General features: G+C 36.4%; 3 protein-coding genes across 3 annotated transcripts; 2 read left to right on the top strand and 1 right to left on the bottom strand.

Annotated features, from left to right (window-relative positions):
- Positions 1-308: 308 nt before the first annotated feature.
- Positions 309-6017, bottom strand: LOC135650711 (chaperonin CPN60-2, mitochondrial-like). Its single transcript, XM_065170262.1, has 18 exons — positions 5830-6017; positions 5686-5710; positions 5385-5516; positions 4990-5149; positions 4343-4518; positions 4093-4188; positions 3145-3249; positions 2967-3053; positions 2796-2885; positions 2613-2693; positions 2458-2526; positions 2030-2107; positions 1828-1923; positions 1392-1491; positions 1217-1320; positions 1004-1109; positions 835-913; positions 309-682 (listed from the first exon to the last, which is right to left on the bottom strand). Exons 1-18 carry the CDS (start codon positions 5865-5867, stop codon positions 577-579), a joined length of 1728 nt encoding a protein of 575 aa, XP_065026334.1. The 5' UTR covers positions 5868-6017; the 3' UTR covers positions 309-576.
- Positions 6018-10940: 4923 nt separating this feature from the next.
- On the top strand, positions 10941-16745 carry LOC135650839 (haloacid dehalogenase-like hydrolase domain-containing protein At2g33255). The gene is made up of 5 exons (XM_065170463.1): positions 10941-11349; positions 12154-12196; positions 12763-12823; positions 14978-15112; positions 16349-16745. The coding sequence occupies exons 1-5, from the start codon at positions 11031-11033 to the stop codon at positions 16526-16528; spliced, it is 738 nt and encodes a 245-aa protein (XP_065026535.1). The 5' UTR covers positions 10941-11030; the 3' UTR covers positions 16529-16745.
- A 2111-nt stretch (positions 16746-18856) lies between these two features.
- Positions 18857-21867, top strand: LOC135650418 (caffeic acid 3-O-methyltransferase-like). Its single transcript, XM_065169733.1, has 4 exons — positions 18857-19437; positions 20193-20503; positions 21168-21232; positions 21460-21867. The coding sequence occupies exons 1-4, from the start codon at positions 19022-19024 to the stop codon at positions 21754-21756; spliced, it is 1089 nt and encodes a 362-aa protein (XP_065025805.1). The 5' UTR covers positions 18857-19021; the 3' UTR covers positions 21757-21867.
- Positions 21868-22147: the final 280 nt, after the last annotated feature.

The following is a 22147-nucleotide window of genomic DNA, read 5'->3' as shown; positions in this document are numbered from 1 at the left end:
ATCCGCTCCTCCCCCTCCCCCCGCCGATGTTTCACCTTTTGGCTTCATGGATTCTTTATATAGCGGTGATAAGGGACGGCCTTTTCCCGGATTCTCGTCCTATTGTGACCCCTCGTCCAAGAAACTATGCTACGTTGACATCTCATCGAGCGCCGACTCGGTTACTTGTGAATAAAGCTACGGAACACTACCCACCACTCAGTTTGGGTAGTACAAAGTCATGGCGAATGGAGACTGTTGCACCGAGGGAGTATAAAGGCATCCTCTTAGTGATCTACCAACAACAATACGAACATAACTCACAAGGCTACCAACAACAATACGAACATATGCATTTAGCTTTTTCCATCAGCCACAGCTTTCAAATCAGAAAGCTAACCAATTACCTGGAAAGAAAGTGTGCCTTAATCAACTAAGCAATTATTCTATAATTCATCTCTCCAATGGCAGTCTTCATTGTAAATGGGGGTATCTATCGAGCATAATAAATTACTGCCAGCAGAAGCAAAACTTAACTCTGTGGTTTATCACCACATCATTACCAGCCTCAAGAAACTGAAGTTTATACATCAGATATTAGTAGTCCATTCCTCCCATGCCAGGTCCCATAGGAGGGGTCTCCTTCTCATCCTTTGGAAGTTCAACCACAACAGCTTCAGTGGTGGTCATCAAAGAAGAAACACTGCAATGAGTAACAGCTTAGTTACAACATAGATCCATCCTTCTTTTACCAACATCAACAACTACTTTTAAATCTCTAAGATGACAAGGGATATTCCAATTGACACAAACAAAAGGAACAAAACCGAACCAATGAAAAGCCCATGTACTTACCTCGCAGCATCCACCAATGCAGTCCTAATGACCTTCAATGGGTCAATTATACCTGCTTTCACCAGGTCTACATACTCCCCTGCATAGAGTAAAAACATCGTTGAAGTTTAGATGGCAATGCAAGAAGAGAACCTTATATTAGGAAAACCAAAGTGTGATACAAACTAACCTTTGGCTGCATCATAACCAAGGTCTGGATTCTCTTGTTCCAACAGCTTGCCAACAACCACAGCCCCCTCTACTCCAGCATTGGAAGCAATTGTATGCGCTGGAGACTGCAAGCTCAGGACGAGGGAATGGAACAGGATCAATGACAAACGAGAAAAGAACAGATACATCATCATGTATATTTTACTGAAGATTTAGAAGACCAGTCTAGGACCTTCAAAGCATTCTGAATTATTTGGACACCAATCTTTTGGTCAAAGTTGGCAGTCTGCAACTTCTCCAGCTCTCTAGATGCATAAAGAAGTGCAACACCACCACCTGAATAGAACAGTTTATTGATTGAACCCTGAATGGAGAACAGTCCGTCATAAACATGGACTAGAAGTAACCTGGTACAATTCCCTCTTCAACCGCAGCCTTAGTTGCATTTAACGCATCTGTGACTCTGTCTTTCTTCTCACCAACTTCTACTTCACTTGCTCCTCCAATCTGTATAATTCAAAAAATCCAACAGCCAATAAAGTTCATGAAACAGCCAACTAGGAACTACTAGTGATAGTTGTACACACAGCAAGTCACTGACACTAAAATATATATCACCATAATAAAATATGATAGTTCATAGAATAAAAATGTTTAAGCCAATAATTGATTTGACTATATTAAGACGCTGAGAATGGCGTGATAGTGTAAACGACACAAATGTTTAGACCCAATATGTTCTGATTATTTTTGTTTCATCTGCTTATGTTAAGCAAAGTACATGACAAACAGGACAATGCAAGGAAACTAAACTATGATCTAAGCATGAAGAAATGTACATACCTTGAGCACAGCAACTCCACCAGAAAGTTTCGCCAACCTCTCTTGCAGCTTCTCTTTGTCATAGTCTGACGTGCTTACTTCAATTGCAGATCGTATCTGTCACAGAGACAAATGACAACATTTGGCCAGTATCAGCATGTTATCATGTTAAATTCTAATTGTCTTGTTTTTTAAAAATTAAATAGAACAGAAGGGCACCAACCTGCTCACATCTCTCTTCGAGAGCCTTTTTGTCACCGGCTCCATCAAGAACTACAGTGTCATCTTTTGAGATTGACACCTAAAATATTACCATTTACATGTTCAATGTTGGTGCAAAACTAAGAAAATAATAGTTTCTCTAATATGATCAACTTAAATCAAATCAATTGATAATGATTGCAGTGACAAAATTAGTGCAAATTATGTAAACGGAGGTTTTTAACTAAAGAAAAGGACCAGAATATCAAGATAAAATTGTAAAGCAACCAACACAGATTGGAAGCTACAAGAATATGAGACCCCTTAGACATCTCAATTAATTAGGAACTTGAATGCTTTCTACTAGGAAACAGGTATAAAGAAACAAGAGCAAGTATTGACAGACACTAGTAACAAAGGGCAATAGAGGGTATAAGAACACAATCTGACCTTTTTGCACGTGCCAAGCATGTCAAACTCAACTTTCTCAAGGTTCATACCAAGCTCTTCTGTTATAACCTAAGTAAACAATGAAACAGTTATTATGGCAATATCATTTACTGACCATCAGAACACAACAATCATGAATGAGAAAAGATCCTCACAGATCCGCCAGTGAGAGTAGCAAGATCTTGCAAACTAGCCTTCCTGTTCTCCCCAAAACCAGGGGCCTTCACAGCACAAACCTGTGAGATCACCATTCCTTGGTCAGAGTATTTAACAATAACCAAAATTCATAAATCCAAAATTAACAATAAATATACACATAAAATTACTCAAAAAATGACCTTAATCCCGGCACGAAGCTTATTAAGAATTAGGGTCGCCAGTGCATCACTTTCTACGTCTTCTGCCACAATTAGCAAAGGCCTCTGTCTCTGCGCACATTAAAGAAAACTGTGTAAGAAACATCATATGAACTACCAGGACAATTTGGTTGCATAACAGAGATGCCATACCTTCAAAGCCAATTCTAACACCTTGACAACTGCATTGATGCTTGAAATTTTCTTCTCGTGTATTAAAATAAGAGGATCTTCAAGTTCCTGGTAAAAGGAAAATTGGAGTGACCTGATAATAGGAACACAAACAAATACCATGCAGATGGAAACTAATTTATCAGGATAGTCCTCTTACACATCTTTGATTTTTTTGATCAGTAATAAAATAGGGTGATATGTAGCCTCTGTCGAGTTTCATTCCTTCAACGACTTCGAGTTCATTGTATAGGGTTTTCCCATCCTAAAATAGATCCATAAATAATATTATATTCAACTATAATGATGTAGATTACAGATGACGTTTGCAGATTAAATAAGAAAAGGATCAAAAATAAAAAAAAAGCAACCATTAAACACAGAAACAAAATCAGCGATTGTAGGGAGAAAATGTCACAAAAAAACCAATTACAACATGCTATGCATATTTCTTAAATTTCTATCACATCAGTAATTCTAAAACAACATGCATTCCAGCGAGGTTAATTGGATGATCAATTACATTCATAACACTCCAAAAATGAAGCCATCTATTGTGTAGGAGACCTCCTGGTGCATTAAGATCCATTTTAAAATTTGTTTTGAGAGCTACCAACGCATCAGGAATCTGAACATATAACACATGGTTTATGTGGTGTGTGATTAATGGAGATAAATACATCAATTTCTCATCATATTAATCGATTAATTAGCCGCGACAGTGGAAATGGAAGGCTCAAATTTTTCACCGCATCTGTACCGGTAACAAGTCAAATATGATAATCTACAGATCTAAGTTTATGAAAATATTTTTAAAGCACACATATGCAGCAAATTGTGCATCAAACTACCAAAGTCTGTAAGCAGGAAATGGTGAAAAAAATGCAACCTTAAAACTAAGCAAATGTGCCTCACGAAGGCAATCTTGGAAAGGTTTTATCAAATAGTGTCTCATCTCCATTCAGCCAAAATAATAGGAAACTAAAAGAAGATCATCCATCAATCAAAATCTAAAATGAACTAAAGTCTTAATTGTGCATAATATGTACACAATCCATATTCACTAATCACTACCATCAACATTCTTTGCCAAAAACACATTACTTACAGCAACTGTTATGACTCCCTCTTTGCCAACTTTCTCCATTGCTTTTGCAATTAGTTCACCAATTTCTCTTTCTCCATTAGCTGATATTGTACCAACCTTTCAAAGAGAAAACTTGCATTTAACAAAAATATCTCAAGAATTAATGTTATTACGAGACATAAACAAAATGCAGAACTTGCCAAGATGTAAAGGCACAGGCATCCAGAAGTTATCCCTTGCAGAACCACTAACACCACATAAAACCAATTACCTGGGCTATCTCCTCTGAGGTACTAATCATTCTTGCTCTGCTCTTCAAGTTAGTCACCACAGCATCAACAGCCATTGTAATGCCACGTCTCAAATCCATTGCATTCATCCCAGCTGCCACTGACTTACACCCTTCAGAAAATATTGCTCTTGTAAGGATGGTAGCACAAGTTGTCCCTGCATATAGATTAGGTGAGTTTTCATTGAATCCTTGTCAAACAGAACCAAACAACTCAGTTAAGAGAATGATTGGATCAAAACAATAGCAGATCAAGCCATATTGTAAACCATATAAGCCTTATTCTTGTGAAAAATAAGATAGTGCATTATTAAGCAAGTTACTACAAGGTTCTCATGATGATAGAATCTCTGGAGATAAATCCCAGAGAAAATTGACAAAATCCAACACATTAGCGGTCGGGTAAGATGTGAATTTGACCATGTGAGCATTCGCATGAAGCCAATTGAAAATTATCTAACAAAGAATGTATCTGATATGCTCCAGGAGTGACGACAAAGGTCAAGTGATGGATCTATATGTTGCTCATCCATGTTATCATGAACAAATATCAAACAATATAACCAGACTCCATGTTACCAATGCATAAAAACAAGACTACCTATTCAATGGTAGATCAAAGTACTTACCATCACCAGCAACATCATTGGTTGCATTGGCAACCTGCTTCACAAGGCTGGCCCCCATATTCTTTATTCTGTCCTTGAACTCGATGCTCTTTGCAACAGTGACACCATCTTTTGTAACTTTGGGGGCACCAAAGCTTTGTTCAATAACAACATTGCGCCCCTTCAAGCCAAAAAACAAGACCACAATGAATCTAGTTCAACCGACGTTTTAACAACTATATACAAAATAAGACTTCAAAATAACTAGTCATTGTGTTTCACAAATAATTGTTTTTCACTTTATTTAAATTATCCACAACATAAAACAACACATGAGACAGTAAGCGAGATCACCACATATCACTAGTTGCACCCAACGATACTTTTTATCAGTATAACAAATAAGTGTCTAATACCTTCGGGCCCATGGTCACTTTCACCGCATCAGCGAGATCTTCCACACCCTTGAGCATCAAAGCACGAGCCTCCACTCCAAATCTGATGTCCTTTGCAGCATAGTTTCGACTCCAGCCAAGTCTACTTCCGATCTACAGCCACAAACATAGATATTCCAACTCCAGTTAATGTTACTACAATCTATCCTTATGATCGAAGTTCGAAACCAATACTTTCCTTGAAATAAACAATCAAATCTTCGAAGAAACTAAGATTTTAATACAAAACAAATTATAACTACTAAAAGATCCAGCCTCCCACCTGTCCGCCGCTGCCTCTGGCGACCCTATTAAACCAGAAGATCAAGAAAAAAAAAGACAATAAGTAACAATGGTCTCGCAACCAGAAAACGAAATCGAAAGTGGTAAGTTTCACCTAGATATTAGAGAGAGAGCAAAAGCTTACCGGGCTTTGGAGGCGAGGGAGGAAATGGCCCGATACATGGTAGAATCGAGGAGAGAACGGACTAGCGTTTTGGGTGGGCGCTTGGGGATTCAGACGAAAAAATGAGCCCCTGGGTTAGATAAAAGGGAGACGAGGCAGGGTGGCGGGCCGGGGAAGCGAAACAAGCCTTCGTGGTTTCCAGAACCCCTCAGAACCGTCGTCAGTAGGGTTTAGGGTTTGGTGGAGCAGACTAAGATTTGACTTGGGAACAGGATTAGCTATGATGTTCGTCCTACGTGGATGGATCAATACCAATCGTCCGTGAAGCTTGGCGCATGAGATAGAACAATAGGGGTTATCCGCGGAGCATCTTAGCGCAGGTCACGAAGGATGAGCCGGCTGAATGCGTCCACGAATACTTTGTATTGTTTGGAGTACAGCGAGCAATTCCTCTGAAGAAAAAATATATATAAATAATAAAAAAAATTCTGATTTCCCCTAAACCCCGGGTGGCAAAGGACTGGATGGGACTTTCGTATAGCAGGGAAGGTGCTGCCCCTCGCTTCGCTCGTTGTCCACTGCTCGCCACTCACTCGCGCAGCAAAAAATGATCAGTTTTGGTTCGTTTTTGGACCGTTTTAGCCTGTTTTTTTTGCTGTTCTTACGTGTTGCGACGGTCGTCGTGAGCGAAGCAAAATGTCAGTCATCTCAGCACCCTGGAACCCCCTGGGTGGCATAGGACTGGATGGGGCTTTCGTATAGCAGGGACGGTGCTGTCGCTCGCTTCGCTCTCTGTCCGCTGCTTGCTCGCGCAGTCAAAAATGGACAGTTTTAACCCATTTTTGGATCATTTTGGCCTATTTTTGGGTTATTCTTAGGTGCCGCGATGACCGTCATGAGCGGAATTCAATAGTTACTAAATAGAATGACATGAATATGTGCAAAATTTGCTGCCCTGCACTTATCTATAATAATTCTCTATAAATGCAACTAAATTGTGCTGTCCAAATTTTGCTAGTTATCTCCAAAAAGTATGATGTGTGGACATCTAAACATTGTGTTACTATTAGATCAACACTTATTTGGATGTCTCATCAGTTTGATATATCAACTAAGCATCTTATGTGATCAATTAACTGTAACGCTCGACAGTTCGACCTAATCTTTATATCTAAATAATAATATTCAATGATTTAATATAATCATTTTTCACGAATTAATTATCACTTATTTTTTATAATTATCAAAGCTCGCTTCTTTGCATAATAAAGATTTTCTATTCATTAGTATCGGAATGGTATTTTTGTTGGGCATGCTCTTACATAATCTTGACACTTCGGATAACTAAAATATATAGAACATATTAACACTCATCAAAAGAAACATATATAAAAGCTCGTTTGCATTTGGTAGTAAGTGAGGTTCTTTTATAGTCCATTATATGAATATATGAACTAAACAAGACATCGCATTCTGTTTGTAGGATTTGATGGAAGCAAAACTTAGTGATTTGAAAGCCATAAGAATAGAAGATTTCACTTGATTATATTTCAAATATTATTTTTAATATTAATAGCTTATTTTCCGGACAGTGACGATCAGTGTCATAACATTAAAACAAAAACAACGAAAACTTGTTAGGATCATAATTTTATTAAATGATGATAGGGAAATGTTAGTCTTGATTAGGGATTCACTACGTGGCTCGATCGACACGAGGGGATGAAGATCCTGGTAATAATTAAGTCATATGTATATCAATCTAATATAAAATATAATTAAAATATTTTATCTGAATAGTAAACAAAAATTTCGATTAGACGACACTACACCATAATAATTAAGGTGAGCAACTATCTGTTAATGAACAAAAGTATCGTGGCTGGTGAGTTAGCACGATTAGGTCTGCGGGCCAATGTCAGGAACTTATGGTGAAGTGAATAGGATGATGAGGTGGCTGCACCTCTTGAACATCTCGGGCAAGTGTCGGACCAGTGGGATCGATTGGGCCCTCGTGAGTAGATGTGGATCAACACTCCACGATCTGTCAACCCAAGAGTTATTTGTTATGGGTCGCATCCTTCCGTCCCCGGGATGGTTAACAGCTTGTCTTCGCGACGTGGTCGTGCCCTCAGGAAGGGGTGCTAGTTGGCATTGGTCGGGATCCGAGCCAATGGACTGCCCTCCTTTTGCGCACCGGATGGCGATTCCCGAGTGGAGATGCTCGCTACGGGGGTGATAGTCTCCTTGCAAAAATGACCTTCGTCAAGTACTTCCCGACTTTAGCCCCTCCGACGAGCAAATCAGTCAGGTGTTATTTTTTCCTCTTTTTTCTCCCCTTGGCCGAGTATCGGATAGGGGTTTTTATACCATTGTGCGAGGATTAGTTCCGCCTTAGTTCGACGTGGCCACTGACTTTCGTAGGGATGGAATAATTTCTCTGATGAGTTGGCATCTTTGGGGGTGCCTAAGTGGCGTCAGACGACACCGCCCCAAGCTCGCGGGGTAGTCATCTCGCATAATGTATCGGTACAGTACCCAACGTGGCGTGCACCCCAGGGTTCTGATGGCGTATAGTGTCGGATTCATGGATGGTGGCGTGTGACATCGATGGTGATTCATCTGAAACTAAAATATACCCTATCAATATCTATCATGTTTTATTATTGATTTATACCCATTTTAGTATTTGCTTGAGAGTGAACCATGTAAGACTCCTTCCGATTTTAGTCTTTTGTATAGATCTACGTAAGTTTGAGCATTAGACACTCACTCATATGTTTTCGAAGGCTTCTTACCTACACGGATTCAAATCAAGTCAGATTAATTTAGTCATCATTAAAAAAAATTTATAATATTTTAATATTATAAGAAAAACCCACGTGATGAACAACAACCCACACCTCCACCTCCACATAGACCACTTAATAGTATTAATAATTATTCAACGATCCAATTCTCTCTCATCTCATATGATAAACTCCTTCATTTACCTAGCTAAGGAGTTTGAGGAGTATTTTATTATGAACATGCACCCCGAATATTTAGACACTATACTTTGATAATCCAATAAACTATGGACAAGATTTTAATTGACTTTGTCATCATATTTACAAATGAGATTCAAGGAATCCGCACCCCTCGATCCTCATACAAGCTCTTATCTTCGAGCCCTCATGTTCATTTTGGTATTTAATTTAAAGAAAGTGAACCATTCTCAACCGAAGTACTAATTTCTCAAGAAAACCCTAGTTTGCCTCGATAGAGAGGACTCGATAGAGCAAGCTCATCTCGACCATGCAGACTTTATCCTCCCTCAACATGTTAGGGATTGAAGCATTTCTTTAGATTAAGAAGAATAAGGTTATCACAAGACCGATGAGATCCCCGTTAAGGAGGCAAGAAAGGTCTAAATATTATAAGTTTCATTAAGACCACGATCATGATATGAAGAATTGTCTCGACCTCAATGAATAAATAAAAGAACTTCGGGTATCTTAGCACTGCATGCATAGGCATTGAGAGTCATCTCCATCTCGACTAGATAAAGGATTAATGGAAACGAAGATCAATATCATTATTAATGGAATAGAATCTAAAAAGAGGTAGCTGTTAGCTCACAAAGTTTAAACCCAAGCCACCATTTAAAAGTAAGAGGAAAAGATGAAGCAACTCAATTTGAATAATGATGATAATCTTAGGATTTCCATCAAAATGATTAATGCACTAGTTAAAGAGAATTATGATCGATAACTCCAACGACATAATCTATTATGATTTATTCAAAAAGTTAAGGCTAACTATTAACTGTCTTATATTGTTATCTTCGTCTTGTGTTTATCTCTAATAAGGTTACTGCGACTCCATCTTATTATTAGCCCTATATATGACCTTTGACTTAGAGTCCTATTTAAAGTTGTTGCATCTCTTCCCTTAATACTATTAGCCCTATATAACATTGGACTTAGAGTCTTATTAAAAAAAAGATATTACTAGTAAAATTTATGATGATCGACATCCTTTTAAGTACAACACCAACATCACTCAATTAATGCTAAATAGGTTGAGTTATAATATCGATTGACATACTACCTCTCAATAAAGTTTTTAATATTAATATTAATATTAATATTAATATTTTTTTATTAGTGACTCATTTTTGTATAGTCACAACATTCCATAAAAATAAAATAAATAATTATTAAGATTAGAACTTTATTGAATAATGATAGGATAAATATTTGTCTCAATCAAAGCTCCATATATGATGGCCTAATCAGCATGAGGAGATTAGGACCTTAGTCAATAATTAAGCCACATATACATCGATCTAATATAAAAATACTAAAATATTTCATTAGAATATTTACTTTAGTTGAATCCTAAATCACAGTAATTAAGGTGTTACTGACTTCCATCTTGTTCTGTTACTAACTTGGAAGAACTGCATTAAAATCACTTCAATTTTTGTAAAAGTTAACATCAATTTGAATGTTCAAGACTCTCTTGGGACATTCATGATTGGAATCAAGTCGAATTAATTTTATTATCATCGATATTTATCATAATATAATTAAATAATTACTGATATTTTTCTAGGTGTAGTGTACTAATAATCAATAAAATATTTTTTGAACTTAATTAAAAAAACATAAGAGGAGACTTAAGTTGGTCTACACATCACATGACATCAAAACCGTTTTAATTTTAGACATGATAAGACACTTATATAATATTTTATCAATAAATTTAGAGCTTATTAAAACCGACAAATACATCAAAGTTAATAAATTATTATTTTTTGGCCCATTGGACAGCGAGTAGGTTTTGTGGTTCCTATAATAACATATCGTGTTTGTATCATTGAAATGGCCCACTGCAACTCCGATTCATGTTATCGAATCTGCTGTCTGCGATGAAACATAATATGACCTGCATAAATCATTTATTGGTTGATACATGAGGGTCCCACAGAGGCTGCATCAGGTTAGTTTATTCTGCCGATGGTTACACTGTATCCTATTGTCGAGGAATGCTGCGGAAACGCAATCTGGGGACCCATCTCGGACGTTCTATGCGCTCCTGACCGCACACATCAACATCATACGCACGCGCGCACAAAAACTCCGTTCCCACCGTTACGCATCGGCCGACACTTATTCTTGTTCCCGGCCGCCGTCTCCTCCCCCTTCTCTCCTCCTCGCCGTCTCCAACTCGCCTGCATGTCGTCGTTGTCCGCCTCGATCCCCGCCGAAGATGGCTGCGGTGGCGCGGGAGTTAGAGCCAAGAGGGGGCGGCTGCGGGGCCTGGTGTTCGACATGGACGGGACGCTGACGGTGCCTGTGATCGACTTCGGCGCCATGTACCGGGCCGTGCTAGGGGAGGAGGGATACGCAGCCCACCGCGCCGCCAGAGCCTCCGCCGGTGGCGTCGACATCCTCCATCATATCGAGTCGTGGGCACCTCAGGACCAGCAACGTGCGTACGAGATCATCGCCCACTTTGAGCGTCAGGGTCTCGATCGCCTCCAGATCATGCCCGGTTCGTCATTTTTCTCTCTCCTTCCTTAGTTCCTCCTCATCCTCATATTGCCTGTTTGATTGGTTAGTGATGGACGATCGCTCAATTGTGATACTGATGTTAAGGTTTCTTGTGGATTTTTGCTTAATGATCTTAGAGATCTCGATGAAATCTCCGCAATTTCTTGTTGGAACTCGTTTAGCATTATGTAGATGTGTAGAGTAGGAAGAATAAGCATGATAGCTTCGATGCTCTGGACACGTTGTGACAGTTTCCTTTACAATTCATTGCAGATAATTCGAACAGTTTATGACTTATTTGCTTACAGTTTGAGTTAATTTGGTATTCCTAGCTGACTAAGCTGATAGCAATGCATACAGATCTGTGATTGATCATCGCTATCTTGCAGTAACTAAAACTTTGAGATAACAGACTAATGATCTTGAGGACAACCAAGTTGTTAGTTGATATTTCATAAATTAACACCATCATTGAGATGATAGTGAATGGTATGACCTAATCGGCTCTCAAGATTGAGAAGTATCCCAAAGTTTGGTGCAGGAATCAAAGTGGTTGCCGCCCATGTTTGCTATAATATTTAAAACATATGAAGGCTGACAATTTCTTATATTGAGACCATTAATTTAAACAACTAACATATAGCAATAATATTATCTACGAGTTCCAGCCTAATTAATAACCATGTAATCATGCAAAAAATGTCTTATGGTTGTGCCTATTCTTCAGTCGTTAGTACTTAGTACTATTCAAGACTTAAATGTTCTTGTCCGTCTGCTTTTTTCTGATAAAAGAAACTTATTTCAGGTGCTTCGGAACTTTGCAGGTACCTGGACTCTAGGCAAATAAGGTAAAGATTTCTCTCTCTCTCTCTCTCTCTCTCTCTCTCTCTCTCTCTCTCTCTCTAATTTCATAAGTCTGTTTTTTTTCTGAATTTCACACACTCTTGCCTGAAAAATGAAGTGTACTTCTTCATGGACTTACATCAGCATCTATTTCTAAGTTTGTTAACTGTCTTAGGTTTTCATGTATCAATAGCTGTAGATTCCAAGTCATGTTCTGAATTGTTCTTTTGATATTCACAGCATCTAAGCTTGCTATTATTACATGCTTCTATTCCTCCTGATTATGGAGTGATCCCTCTATCCATGATTCTCAGCTCAGAAACATTAAACCAGTTACTAGTTACTACTATGCTTCCTGCATTTTGAACACTCCCCTGTTGCTGTTGCTACATTAAGGAATTTATAGGAAATAATAATATCGATACACCAAGGGATTAATAGAATGTGAAGAGGCAGGATACATGCGTTTTACCAGAGTATCTATTTTCTTTCTCTACAACTTTTTCCGCATTGTCCATGTACGTTGATCTGCATGTTTAGCTAGCTTGCTTATGACTTTCGACTGTTGCAGGAGAGGTTTGATAACTCGCAATGTCAACATGGCAGTTGATATATTTCATCAACGGTTTGGGGTAAGTTGCTAGTTTGTTCCTCTTGTGTTCTTATCTTCTTTAGAGAAGAAATTAATCATGTATGTCAAAAGTTTCGATTAAGCATGAAATGGAGATTGTAAATATCTGAAATTGTTAATTGGTTAAAACTGAGGCTTCCAAATGGCTGAGTTCTATGTCCAGACCATTAATAAATTTGAGTTCAGAATAAAGGGTATGGTGTTTTGGTCCTCACTAAGCCTTAATTCTAAAAGATAAACAAAATATTGAGTAAGTTTGAATCTGCGATGGGCTTGTTTAATGTTCTCTTACAATAATCAAAGTTACCAATCATATATATGGTTGGTTGTTGGTTGTCTAGATTAATGGCTTCGCTACTAGCACATTGTTTTTCTTTGCTTTGTTTGTGCAAGATCTTCCACTATCATTTCCATCAATTACTGCTTGCCAGTAGAGCTATTGAATTTGTTGATCAATACCCATCATTGCCACCTCTTCAACTTCGACTACCCTATGTCCATAGCCACCTCATCCACTGCTTCAAAACTACCTTCTCACTGCCTTCAGCTTTGTATTTATCCTTTACTCCCTTCTTTTTCCATTTCTCATTGCTTTGTGTTTGCTTTCTTCTTTAGATATGCCATGGTGGTGGCCTCGGCAGACACCACTGGCAAAGATTTTGATTTCGTATTGACTCTGGCAGTCAAGTGCAACAATGTCACTATTGATGCAAAGATTGTGCCATTTGCACAACCATAAAGATGTTTAAACACAAACTTTAATACTTGGAATACCTTTGAGTCGTCTGGCTATCTTTACTGCCATCTGCTTAGGAGTTACAATGTAGGGAGAGGACTTTAATCTTCTATATTTTTAGACTTTCCAGATTTGAGGTTTGGGCCAGATCTGGTATAGGATTAGGATATATTGGGTTACGGCTGGATTTGGGCCATTCTCAAAATACAAGGGTCAAGGTTTCAAGCTCAGTCTTACTCTATACAGGCCTAAATCCAACCTATTGGCTGCCCCAGTTAGGAGGTTAGAGGCTCCTTGGTCAAAAATATTTGTAAATGGTATTAATGCAGATGTATCAACAGATGCCTTTGTATGGTTGTTTGCACTGCAGTTGCAGACTACCGTTCCATATCGAAACCAAACTCTCTTGTCTGGAATTTTTTACATGCAACTAAATTGCTTGCATGTGAATTCATAAATAGTTGCAGGTGAAGATCCACCATCATACTATGCTTTTTGATCGACATTGCTCTTCAACAATCACTCTTTACCATAATGGCCAATGGCCACTTCCAATATTGTTGCTACTCTTTCTGTCACCTCAATGATAGGAACCTGTCTGCCACCCTTCTGGACCAGTGCCACTCATCTCACCCTATTCTTGTCCACATGGGCACTACCGACCACCACCACTCGTCTTGTTGCTCCTCCTAGCACATCTCAATTATCCCCTTCCATTGCACCTCCCATCACCCTTATTGACCACGGTATTCCCTTTGACCATCCATCTTGACCATCACAACTCTCCCTTATTCCATCACCTTCCAACACTACATCAAGATGCTTTGGATGAATGACTTGCAAAGTGACTGAACAAAAATTAGTTGCAAATGCAGGCAGCTACATGTGAATTGTATTTGTAAATTTTTAATTCTCAATCACATTAAGCTCTGATTGTAGGCCATTTTCAATTGCAAGCAACTAAGTAGTCTCATAATAACATTAAGTTAGCTAGGAAAATTTGTAAATGGAGTGTTGAAATTGTTTATCAAATATGGTTAGTCTAACAGTTTGGTTTCATATCAGGTCTATTCTGTTGATTGGATAGATTTCCATTTTATTGTTGTTAATATGACTTAATTTAACATCATTCTATGGAGTATGGACTTTGTAAACAAATTGGTAAATTGATGACAGAATCGGATATCTAGCTGACAGCACAAAGGTTTTTAAGGTTTAAAATTTTGGATATGTTGCTGAAAGCAAAAAACATTTTAAGGTTTAATAGAATTCGATGGACAAATTATGATTATGATAACTGTTTGCGGATATACATAAACATTTGGTTTCCACCCTCTTGCATCTGTTGCAGTACGGAGAAAAACAAAATGTTTTTACATGCTGAGATTAATTTTTAATATAATTTTGCTGTGGTTGTAGATGGAATTTGTCCCTGCACTAAGTAGGGAATTTCGTCCTTATAAGCCAGATCCAGCTCCTTTATTGCATATATGTTCAATATGGGATGTTCCTCCAAGTGAAGTCATGATGATTGGTGACAGCCTCCGGGATGATGTGAGTGAATTTGATCCAATAATTAAATTTGTAGCTATCAGCAAGTCCTTGATCATGCAAATCCATTTATTAGTATTTTTTTTTGGAATTATTGATTTCTCATTCTGTTCTTGCATATACAATTTACATGTGGAATCATTAGCAATTCTAATCCTATTTTGTTGTGCGGTGGCTAAATTTCCTGGGAAACTAATGGTCGACAACATAACTTATTGATCCCTTTATTTTCTTGTTGAATTGGATGGTTGCAATTGTTGTTCTTTATTTTCTTCAAAGGATGTTAAGCGTATTGTCCACCATATTATGAAAGCATCAGAATGTGCTTCTTGTGTGACTTTTTCCAAAGGTATCTTGTGTGATCTTTAGATATTTTTAAAATTAAAAGAAAAATTTTATAAGACAGTTATGAGACTAGTAATGTTTTATGGATTTGAGTGTTGGACAGTAAAGAAACAACATATATAAAAAGTTCATATCGTCAAAGTGTGAATATTGAGATAAATGTGTGGAGTTATTAGAACATATAAAAAATTATTCATGAACAATTAGGTATCGCTTCCATAGAAGATAAAATAATAGAAAATAATTTAAGATGATATGATGATGTGTTTAGGAGACCTCCGAATGCAATCATCAAAAGAGGTGAAATAATTAATATTAGTGGTATAAGAGTAGAGATAGAAAAAGCCTAAAAAGATACCAATAGAAATTATAAATAAATATTTAAATAGTCCGAGATATATGACATTTTATAGATCTCAATGACGACAAGAGATCCACGAAGCCAACCCTAAGTAGTTGTGTATTGTTTATTACAAACTCAAAAATTATATATGATAGAAGTTAGAAAGTATCCTTTAATATCTATCTAGTAACATTACCAAAAATCAAGAAGAAGAGGCAATAAGGTGCGATCATAATAGCTTTTGTAATTTATACTTGTTAATATGGGTATCCCGCTTTGCTTGTTCTCTTTCAACATTATATCCGGGATACCAGGAATGTCAGGAACTTATAAGCTCCAATTTAAATAATAGCTGCCAACTACATGGTAATTCCATGCAGCCATTTTGAGAATTCATTTGATAAGAACTAACTGCTCTAGTGTAGTTTGCAATGCAGATGATGCTCCAGCTGCCTATTTTGAACATATAGATCTTTGTTGTTTTCAAAAAAGAAAAAAAAAGACAGTAATGTGATGCTTGATGATGCGATGATTCTTGTATATTCTTTCAGGTGGTTTGTGGGAAGCGAGCAGGAGCTTTCACATGCTTGCTTGACGAAACAGGGAGGTATGGCTCTCCTGACTCTTACACTGATGATATAAGACCAGACTTCAAGGTATCATCGCTTTCCCAAGTGCTTTCTTTGCTGGAAACCCATTTCGATTTGATGCCACAACCTCAGTCGACTTAGAGAACCTTCCTGCCCAATTGGGCATATTTTTTTGACTGATTAAGTTGTGCTGCTTTCATCGACTTTTGGTTGATCGGCCATATAGTTTTGTGCTCATTTTTTTCTACTGTCGACTCAAAAACGAAAATTCATGTCTTGGAGATTAGTGTAAGTTGTAACTTTAAAGTTTCCTTTATCACATTTATCTAATGAGTAAATTCAAGACGGTTGCTGACAATGATATTAGTTGTTTTAATTCCTATTCTTTCTTATTATGCTTTATTACATTTTTCTGAGGTCAAACGAAAAAGAATCAATGGTCCACCCACAGAAGAACTCACCCTTTCCCGTAACAGGCACTAATCTATTCTATTTTTAACGATCTAATTAGATCGGGTAATCGCTCAATGCAAATTAAAAATATAAGCTCGTTGCTTTTTGTTTTACTAGGTTTGGAACCATAGGCTCTATCCATTTATTCACTAGATCCAATTGTAAATTGAATTTGTTTTATCTCCTTCCCTTCCAAAATTTTGTATTTTTGGAACGATCCAGTAAGGAGGAACATAATTGGATTTTTTTTGGGTACCCCCACATGAGCCAAAAATAGTTCCGAAATTAGTAAGGATTTTCTTTCTAATCTATCTTGCATAACCTCCTTACAGCAGCACCTGAACACTTGACGAGTAAGTCTTGAGTTTTATTCAGCATATTTTGATTCTGTACTAATTTTAGCTCTCAATTTCTATGCAATCATGGTGAGTGAGACTTTACATTTTAATATCACTCTAAATATTTAGATTTTTTGTCTATATTCCTCCAAATATTAAAATTTTCAGTGTGCCACCTCCTTAAACTCTCATCTAATAAATTTGAATTAACTATCACTAATCATGATTATCATTGAATTTGGAAAAAAATCAAATATGTAATATGTATATATATATATATATATATATATATATATATTCATTTTTATCTACCTATCTTTAAACTTAACTATTGGTCCGAGTATTGATTTGCGAGCAAAATGAGTGGGGCATGCTTTGGACGAAACGATCTTTTAATATCTCGGAGCATGGCATGCTTTGGACGAAGCGATTTTTTGTTGTGTTTATTTATCATATGAAATATCTCGGAGCATGGCTTTAGGTTATTGATACGTTATGGTAGAAAAATATGGCTACATATGTTGTTCCGACAAACCTCTTATAGTAAGACTTATGAAGATATATATATATATATGTATGTATATGTATATGTATATATATATATATGTATATGTATATATATATATATGTATGTATATGTATATATATATATGTATGTATATGTATATATATATATATATGTATATGTATATATATATATGTATATATATATATATATATATATATATATATGTATATGTATGCATATATGTATATATATTTATACATATATGTATACATATATATATAAACATATATACATATATACATATCTATACCTACATATACATACATATCTATACCTACATATACATACATATACATATACATACATATATATACATATATATATATACATATATATATACATATATATATATATATACATATATATATATATGTATGTATACATACATACATACATACATACATATATGTGTTCGTGTGCGTGTGTGAAGCCAACGTCACTGTTGTTAATTGCTCAACTAAATATTCCATAACTACTACCATATTCCAAGAAATATTTCCTTTTCTTGAGCCCATGGCATTAATGATAATCGCCCAACCAATTTTGCCATAACCATACATTTAACAAGATTATCCATTTTATCATGAAGCCAACAATTAGTCTTTTTTCTGTAAATTCCAGGCCATTAATGCCGGTAGCCTAACTACTATTGTCATAACTACTATCCGAAATTTTTTGTTTATTATTATTATTATTATTATTATTATTATTATTATTATTATTATTATTATTGGTGTTGTTATAACATAAATCATTCATAAAAATCTGACTGAATTCTATATTCTAAACTTTTATTTATTTATCTATCTATCTAATTTTATTGATAACTATTATGTCTAGAAGAATTCCCAAATATTTTTGTTGAAGACCATGACATTAACCGTAATTTAACATATAATCAATGATTTATAAATTTTTTTATATGATTACCACCCGATTAATAGTACTCATTCACTCTAGTCATGGTATATATTTGAGGTTCATCATTACCCAAATGCCAATCGATTCTTTGAGGTTCAAGAATAAAATAAGATTGTATTTGATAATATAAATAAAAATCGATAGGTTTTTTTTCTTTCAATAATTATCCCTTATTTTTATTTTATTTTATTTGAAGTTCCTAACCGTTACTCTTCCAACCACATGAAATCGCATGCTTCCTCCAATCGCCACTGCGCCCGTTGGGTATCTATATATATCTCCATCACTCATGTCAGTGGTCGTCCTCCACAGCTTTTCTTGTAGCTCTTTGTCCAAGCCAGATCAATAATACACATGGAGCCGACGAACGGGATGCTGAAGGCGGTCTCCGAGGAGGAGGAGGAGGCCTACATGTACGCCTTGAAGCTGACGAGCGCCTCCGTTCTCCCCATGACTCTCAAAGCGGCCATCGAGCTCGAGCTGTTGGAGATCATCGCCCGCGCCGGTCCGCAGGCGAAGCTGAGCCCCGACGACATCGTAGCCTCGCTGCCCAGCGAGAACCCGAAGGCGGCCGACGAGGTGGACCGAATCCTCCGCTTGCTTGCAGCCTACGGCATCGTCGACTGCGCGGTCGAGGCTGCCGCCGACGGTGGATCTTCCCGGAAGTACAGCATGACACCCCTCTGCAAGCTTCTGACCAAGGATGAGGCCGGTGTGTCCATGGCTTCTTTGTGCTTGCTGATGCAGGATAAGGTCCACATGGGAAGCTGGTAATCTACTTGCTAAAGATAAAGATCAAATTTATGCCTTTTATTTATTTGATCCAGTAACATGCAAGGACTAAATCGAAAGCTGATAGTATGACACTCCTATTTAGATGAACATGATTGGTGACACAAAGCTAACATAGAGAACTCATATACGAGTTGTGACCTTATGCTCACCTTGAGACCTGAATAGTCCTCCCCAACTAAGAGGGTCTGATAAGACAACATTTAATCATCATAAAGCCTGAAGAGGAGATGAGTGATGAACCTTATTGGATGTGCATAATGAAACTTATCAGGTGATGCTCACCGTGGAGCATTTAAGAGGAGAAGAGCAGTGATAGATGTTATGAAATAGTAGAGTCCACACCGTAATAAGAAAATTAACATTATCATATTTAGGCTCATATTTATGGAAGAGTTGGAGAGTCAATACCTAATAAGAGCCAAAAGTAACTCCTCTCCCTAAAATGGCTATTCTAACATAACAAAATCATGGATACAACTCACACTAAAATAGAATAAAATTAGTGATGACTCTTATCATATGGCAGCCCTTAGGTTTGAATCCAAGTTGAATCAATTTTGATTCATCACTAAAATTCTTATGATTTTTTATAAATAATATTTTTCTCATATGTTTTGTTTTTGACAAAGGTAAGTGACTAAGGTAACTTTATGATTGTTGTCGCTTTTTGATAGCTAATTGCTCCTTATTTAGTTTATGTATACCGTAAATACTATATAAATAATGACAGGTACTATTTGAAGAATGCAATCCTACATGGTGGTGTTCCTTTCGACATAGCATATGGAATGACAGCGTTCGAGTATCAAGGTGTCGATCCAAGATTCAACAAGGTATTTAATGAGGCTATGAAAGGTCAATCGACCATGATAACCAATAGGCTATTACAAATCTATCATGGTTTCGATGACGTGAAGACGCTTGTTGATGTTGGTGGTGGCATCGGTGTTTCCCTTCACATGATCACCACCAAGTATCCTCACATCAAGGCCATTAACTTCGACCTCCCACATGTCATCTCCGATGCACCACCTTTCCTAGGTATGTATGGTTATTAGAGTGATTATATTGAAAATTCTTATATTATATATATTTTTAGAATCAAAAGATCTTGATTTTGATGTTCTTTTGCTAATCTTCACTTTGCAATTATAAATCAATCTTAAAGGATTCTAATTAGTATCCATATAAATAGTCTATAAACAATCGATAGATGAATATTATTAATTTATATTTATCTATTTTGATTTAATAATTCAAGGTTATTGAACTAATGGATCGTTTAGTTATCCTAGTGAGTTAGGACATCATGAGTAACATACATGTATATATTATCACCGATTTTAATGAGAAAGTTTAGTTTATAAAATTTATAGATCAATCAATTATCCAATCAAGTTGGCCAATGAGATATCTCCATTAATGTTATAATTGACAATAAGTCGATTATGTTTAAACTTTTACGATGAAATAAAGCTTTTAGAATTTGATGAATATACTATCATTAATTTAGATTTGAGCATAGTGGAGTAATTAAATGGTCAATTCAATACAAATAAGAGTTCTTGAGTTATTTCAAATTATGTATGATATTTGTGTTTTAAGCATGAAATCCATAAAAATAATTTCTAAATTTTATGAGTTAGGATCTAACAAGAAGAAACACTTGTATGATATTAATGTCACAAGTTACTTGAATTTGCAGGAGTAGAGCATGTTATTGGAGACATGTTTACAAGTGTTCCATCAGGTGATGCCATTTTATTGAAGGTAATGTTCTTTAGTGACTTGAGACTTCCTTCAAAATGAACAAAGCAATTCATGGTAATATAGAACATGATGTCCTCATTACTTGCATCAAATGTGAAGAGAGATCATCATTGCTTCAACCCAAAAAAGCAAACTAATTGTTGTAGAATTCAACTCTGAATTCTGATAACTAAAATTATCATTAATGATGTTCAAATAATTGATGCTCTCAATTGTGGCAACCACAGTGGGTTCTTCATGATTGGAGTGATGATCACTGTGCAAAGATACTGAAGAACTGTTGGAAGGCTTTGCCACAGAAAGGAAAGGTGATAGTGGTGGAATTGATCCTCCCAACACTTCCCAAACCTACAACAAAAGCCCAGTGTGCATTCCATGCAGACCTTGCAATGCTGGCTTTCAATCCTGGAGGAAAAGAGAGGACTGAGGAGGAGTTTGAAGCCATGGCAAAGGCAGCAGGGTTTTCTGGGTTTAATGCTACTTATGTGTTTGCTTGTGCTTGGGTCATGGAGCTGATAAAATAGATCTAATTATGTCTTAAGGACTACTTGCTTGTGTTGGCATTATGCTTTTAGCTTTGGTGAGTATTGATATATCTACAATATCTTTATGCAAGATCATAATAATTGCCACCATATACTCCATGGATGGACTTTTCTCTAATATATATATATATATATATATATATATATATATATATATATATATATATATATATATAATGTATGATTTCATCTTTGTAAATATGTAAGTTCCATTTTAAATTTAGCAAGTAGCATATTAGCCCATCCCAAGAAACCAAAATTATAGAGAGACTCCTATTATGTTATTCCCTATAGTTGATGATTAACATTAATATTATCATCAAATTATGTTACTAAATTGAGTCATGATTATATATATATTCCATGGAAT

This window comes from Musa acuminata, chromosome BXJ3-10 (assembly GCF_036884655.1).
Source record: "Musa acuminata AAA Group cultivar baxijiao chromosome BXJ3-10, Cavendish_Baxijiao_AAA, whole genome shotgun sequence".
NCBI lineage: Eukaryota > Viridiplantae > Streptophyta > Magnoliopsida > Zingiberales > Musaceae > Musa > Musa acuminata.
This window is presented reverse-complemented; position numbering and strand designations above follow the sequence as displayed.

Excerpts from the sequence above, each read along its gene's own strand:
- LOC135650839 (XM_065170463.1), top strand. The coding sequence starts at position 11,031 with ATGTCGTCGTTGTCCGCCTCGATCCCCGCCGAAGATGGCTGCGGTGGC. Across the intron at positions 12,197-12,762 it reads CTGGACTCTAGGCAAATAAG|GAGAGGTTTGATAACTCGCA; the intron begins GTAAAGATTTCT and ends CGACTGTTGCAG. Across the intron at positions 12,824-14,977 it reads TATTTCATCAACGGTTTGGG|ATGGAATTTGTCCCTGCACT; the intron begins GTAAGTTGCTAG and ends CTGTGGTTGTAG.
- LOC135650711 (XM_065170262.1), bottom strand. The coding sequence starts at position 5,867 with ATGTATCGGGCCATTTCCTCCCTCGCCTCCAAAGCCCG. Across the intron at positions 3,250-4,092 it reads AGGGAGTCATAACAGTTGCT|GATGGGAAAACCCTATACAA; the intron begins GTAAGTAATGTG and ends GATCTATTTTAG. Across the intron at positions 1,924-2,029 it reads TCGAAGAGAGATGTGAGCAG|ATACGATCTGCAATTGAAGT; the intron begins GTTGGTGCCCTT and ends TCTCTGTGACAG.
- LOC135650418 (XM_065169733.1), top strand. The coding sequence starts at position 19,022 with ATGGAGCCGACGAACGGGATGCTGAAGGCGGTCTCCGAGGAGGAGGAG. Across the intron at positions 19,438-20,192 it reads AAGGTCCACATGGGAAGCTG|GTACTATTTGAAGAATGCAA; the intron begins GTAATCTACTTG and ends AAATAATGACAG. Across the intron at positions 21,233-21,459 it reads GTGATGCCATTTTATTGAAG|TGGGTTCTTCATGATTGGAG; the intron begins GTAATGTTCTTT and ends TGGCAACCACAG.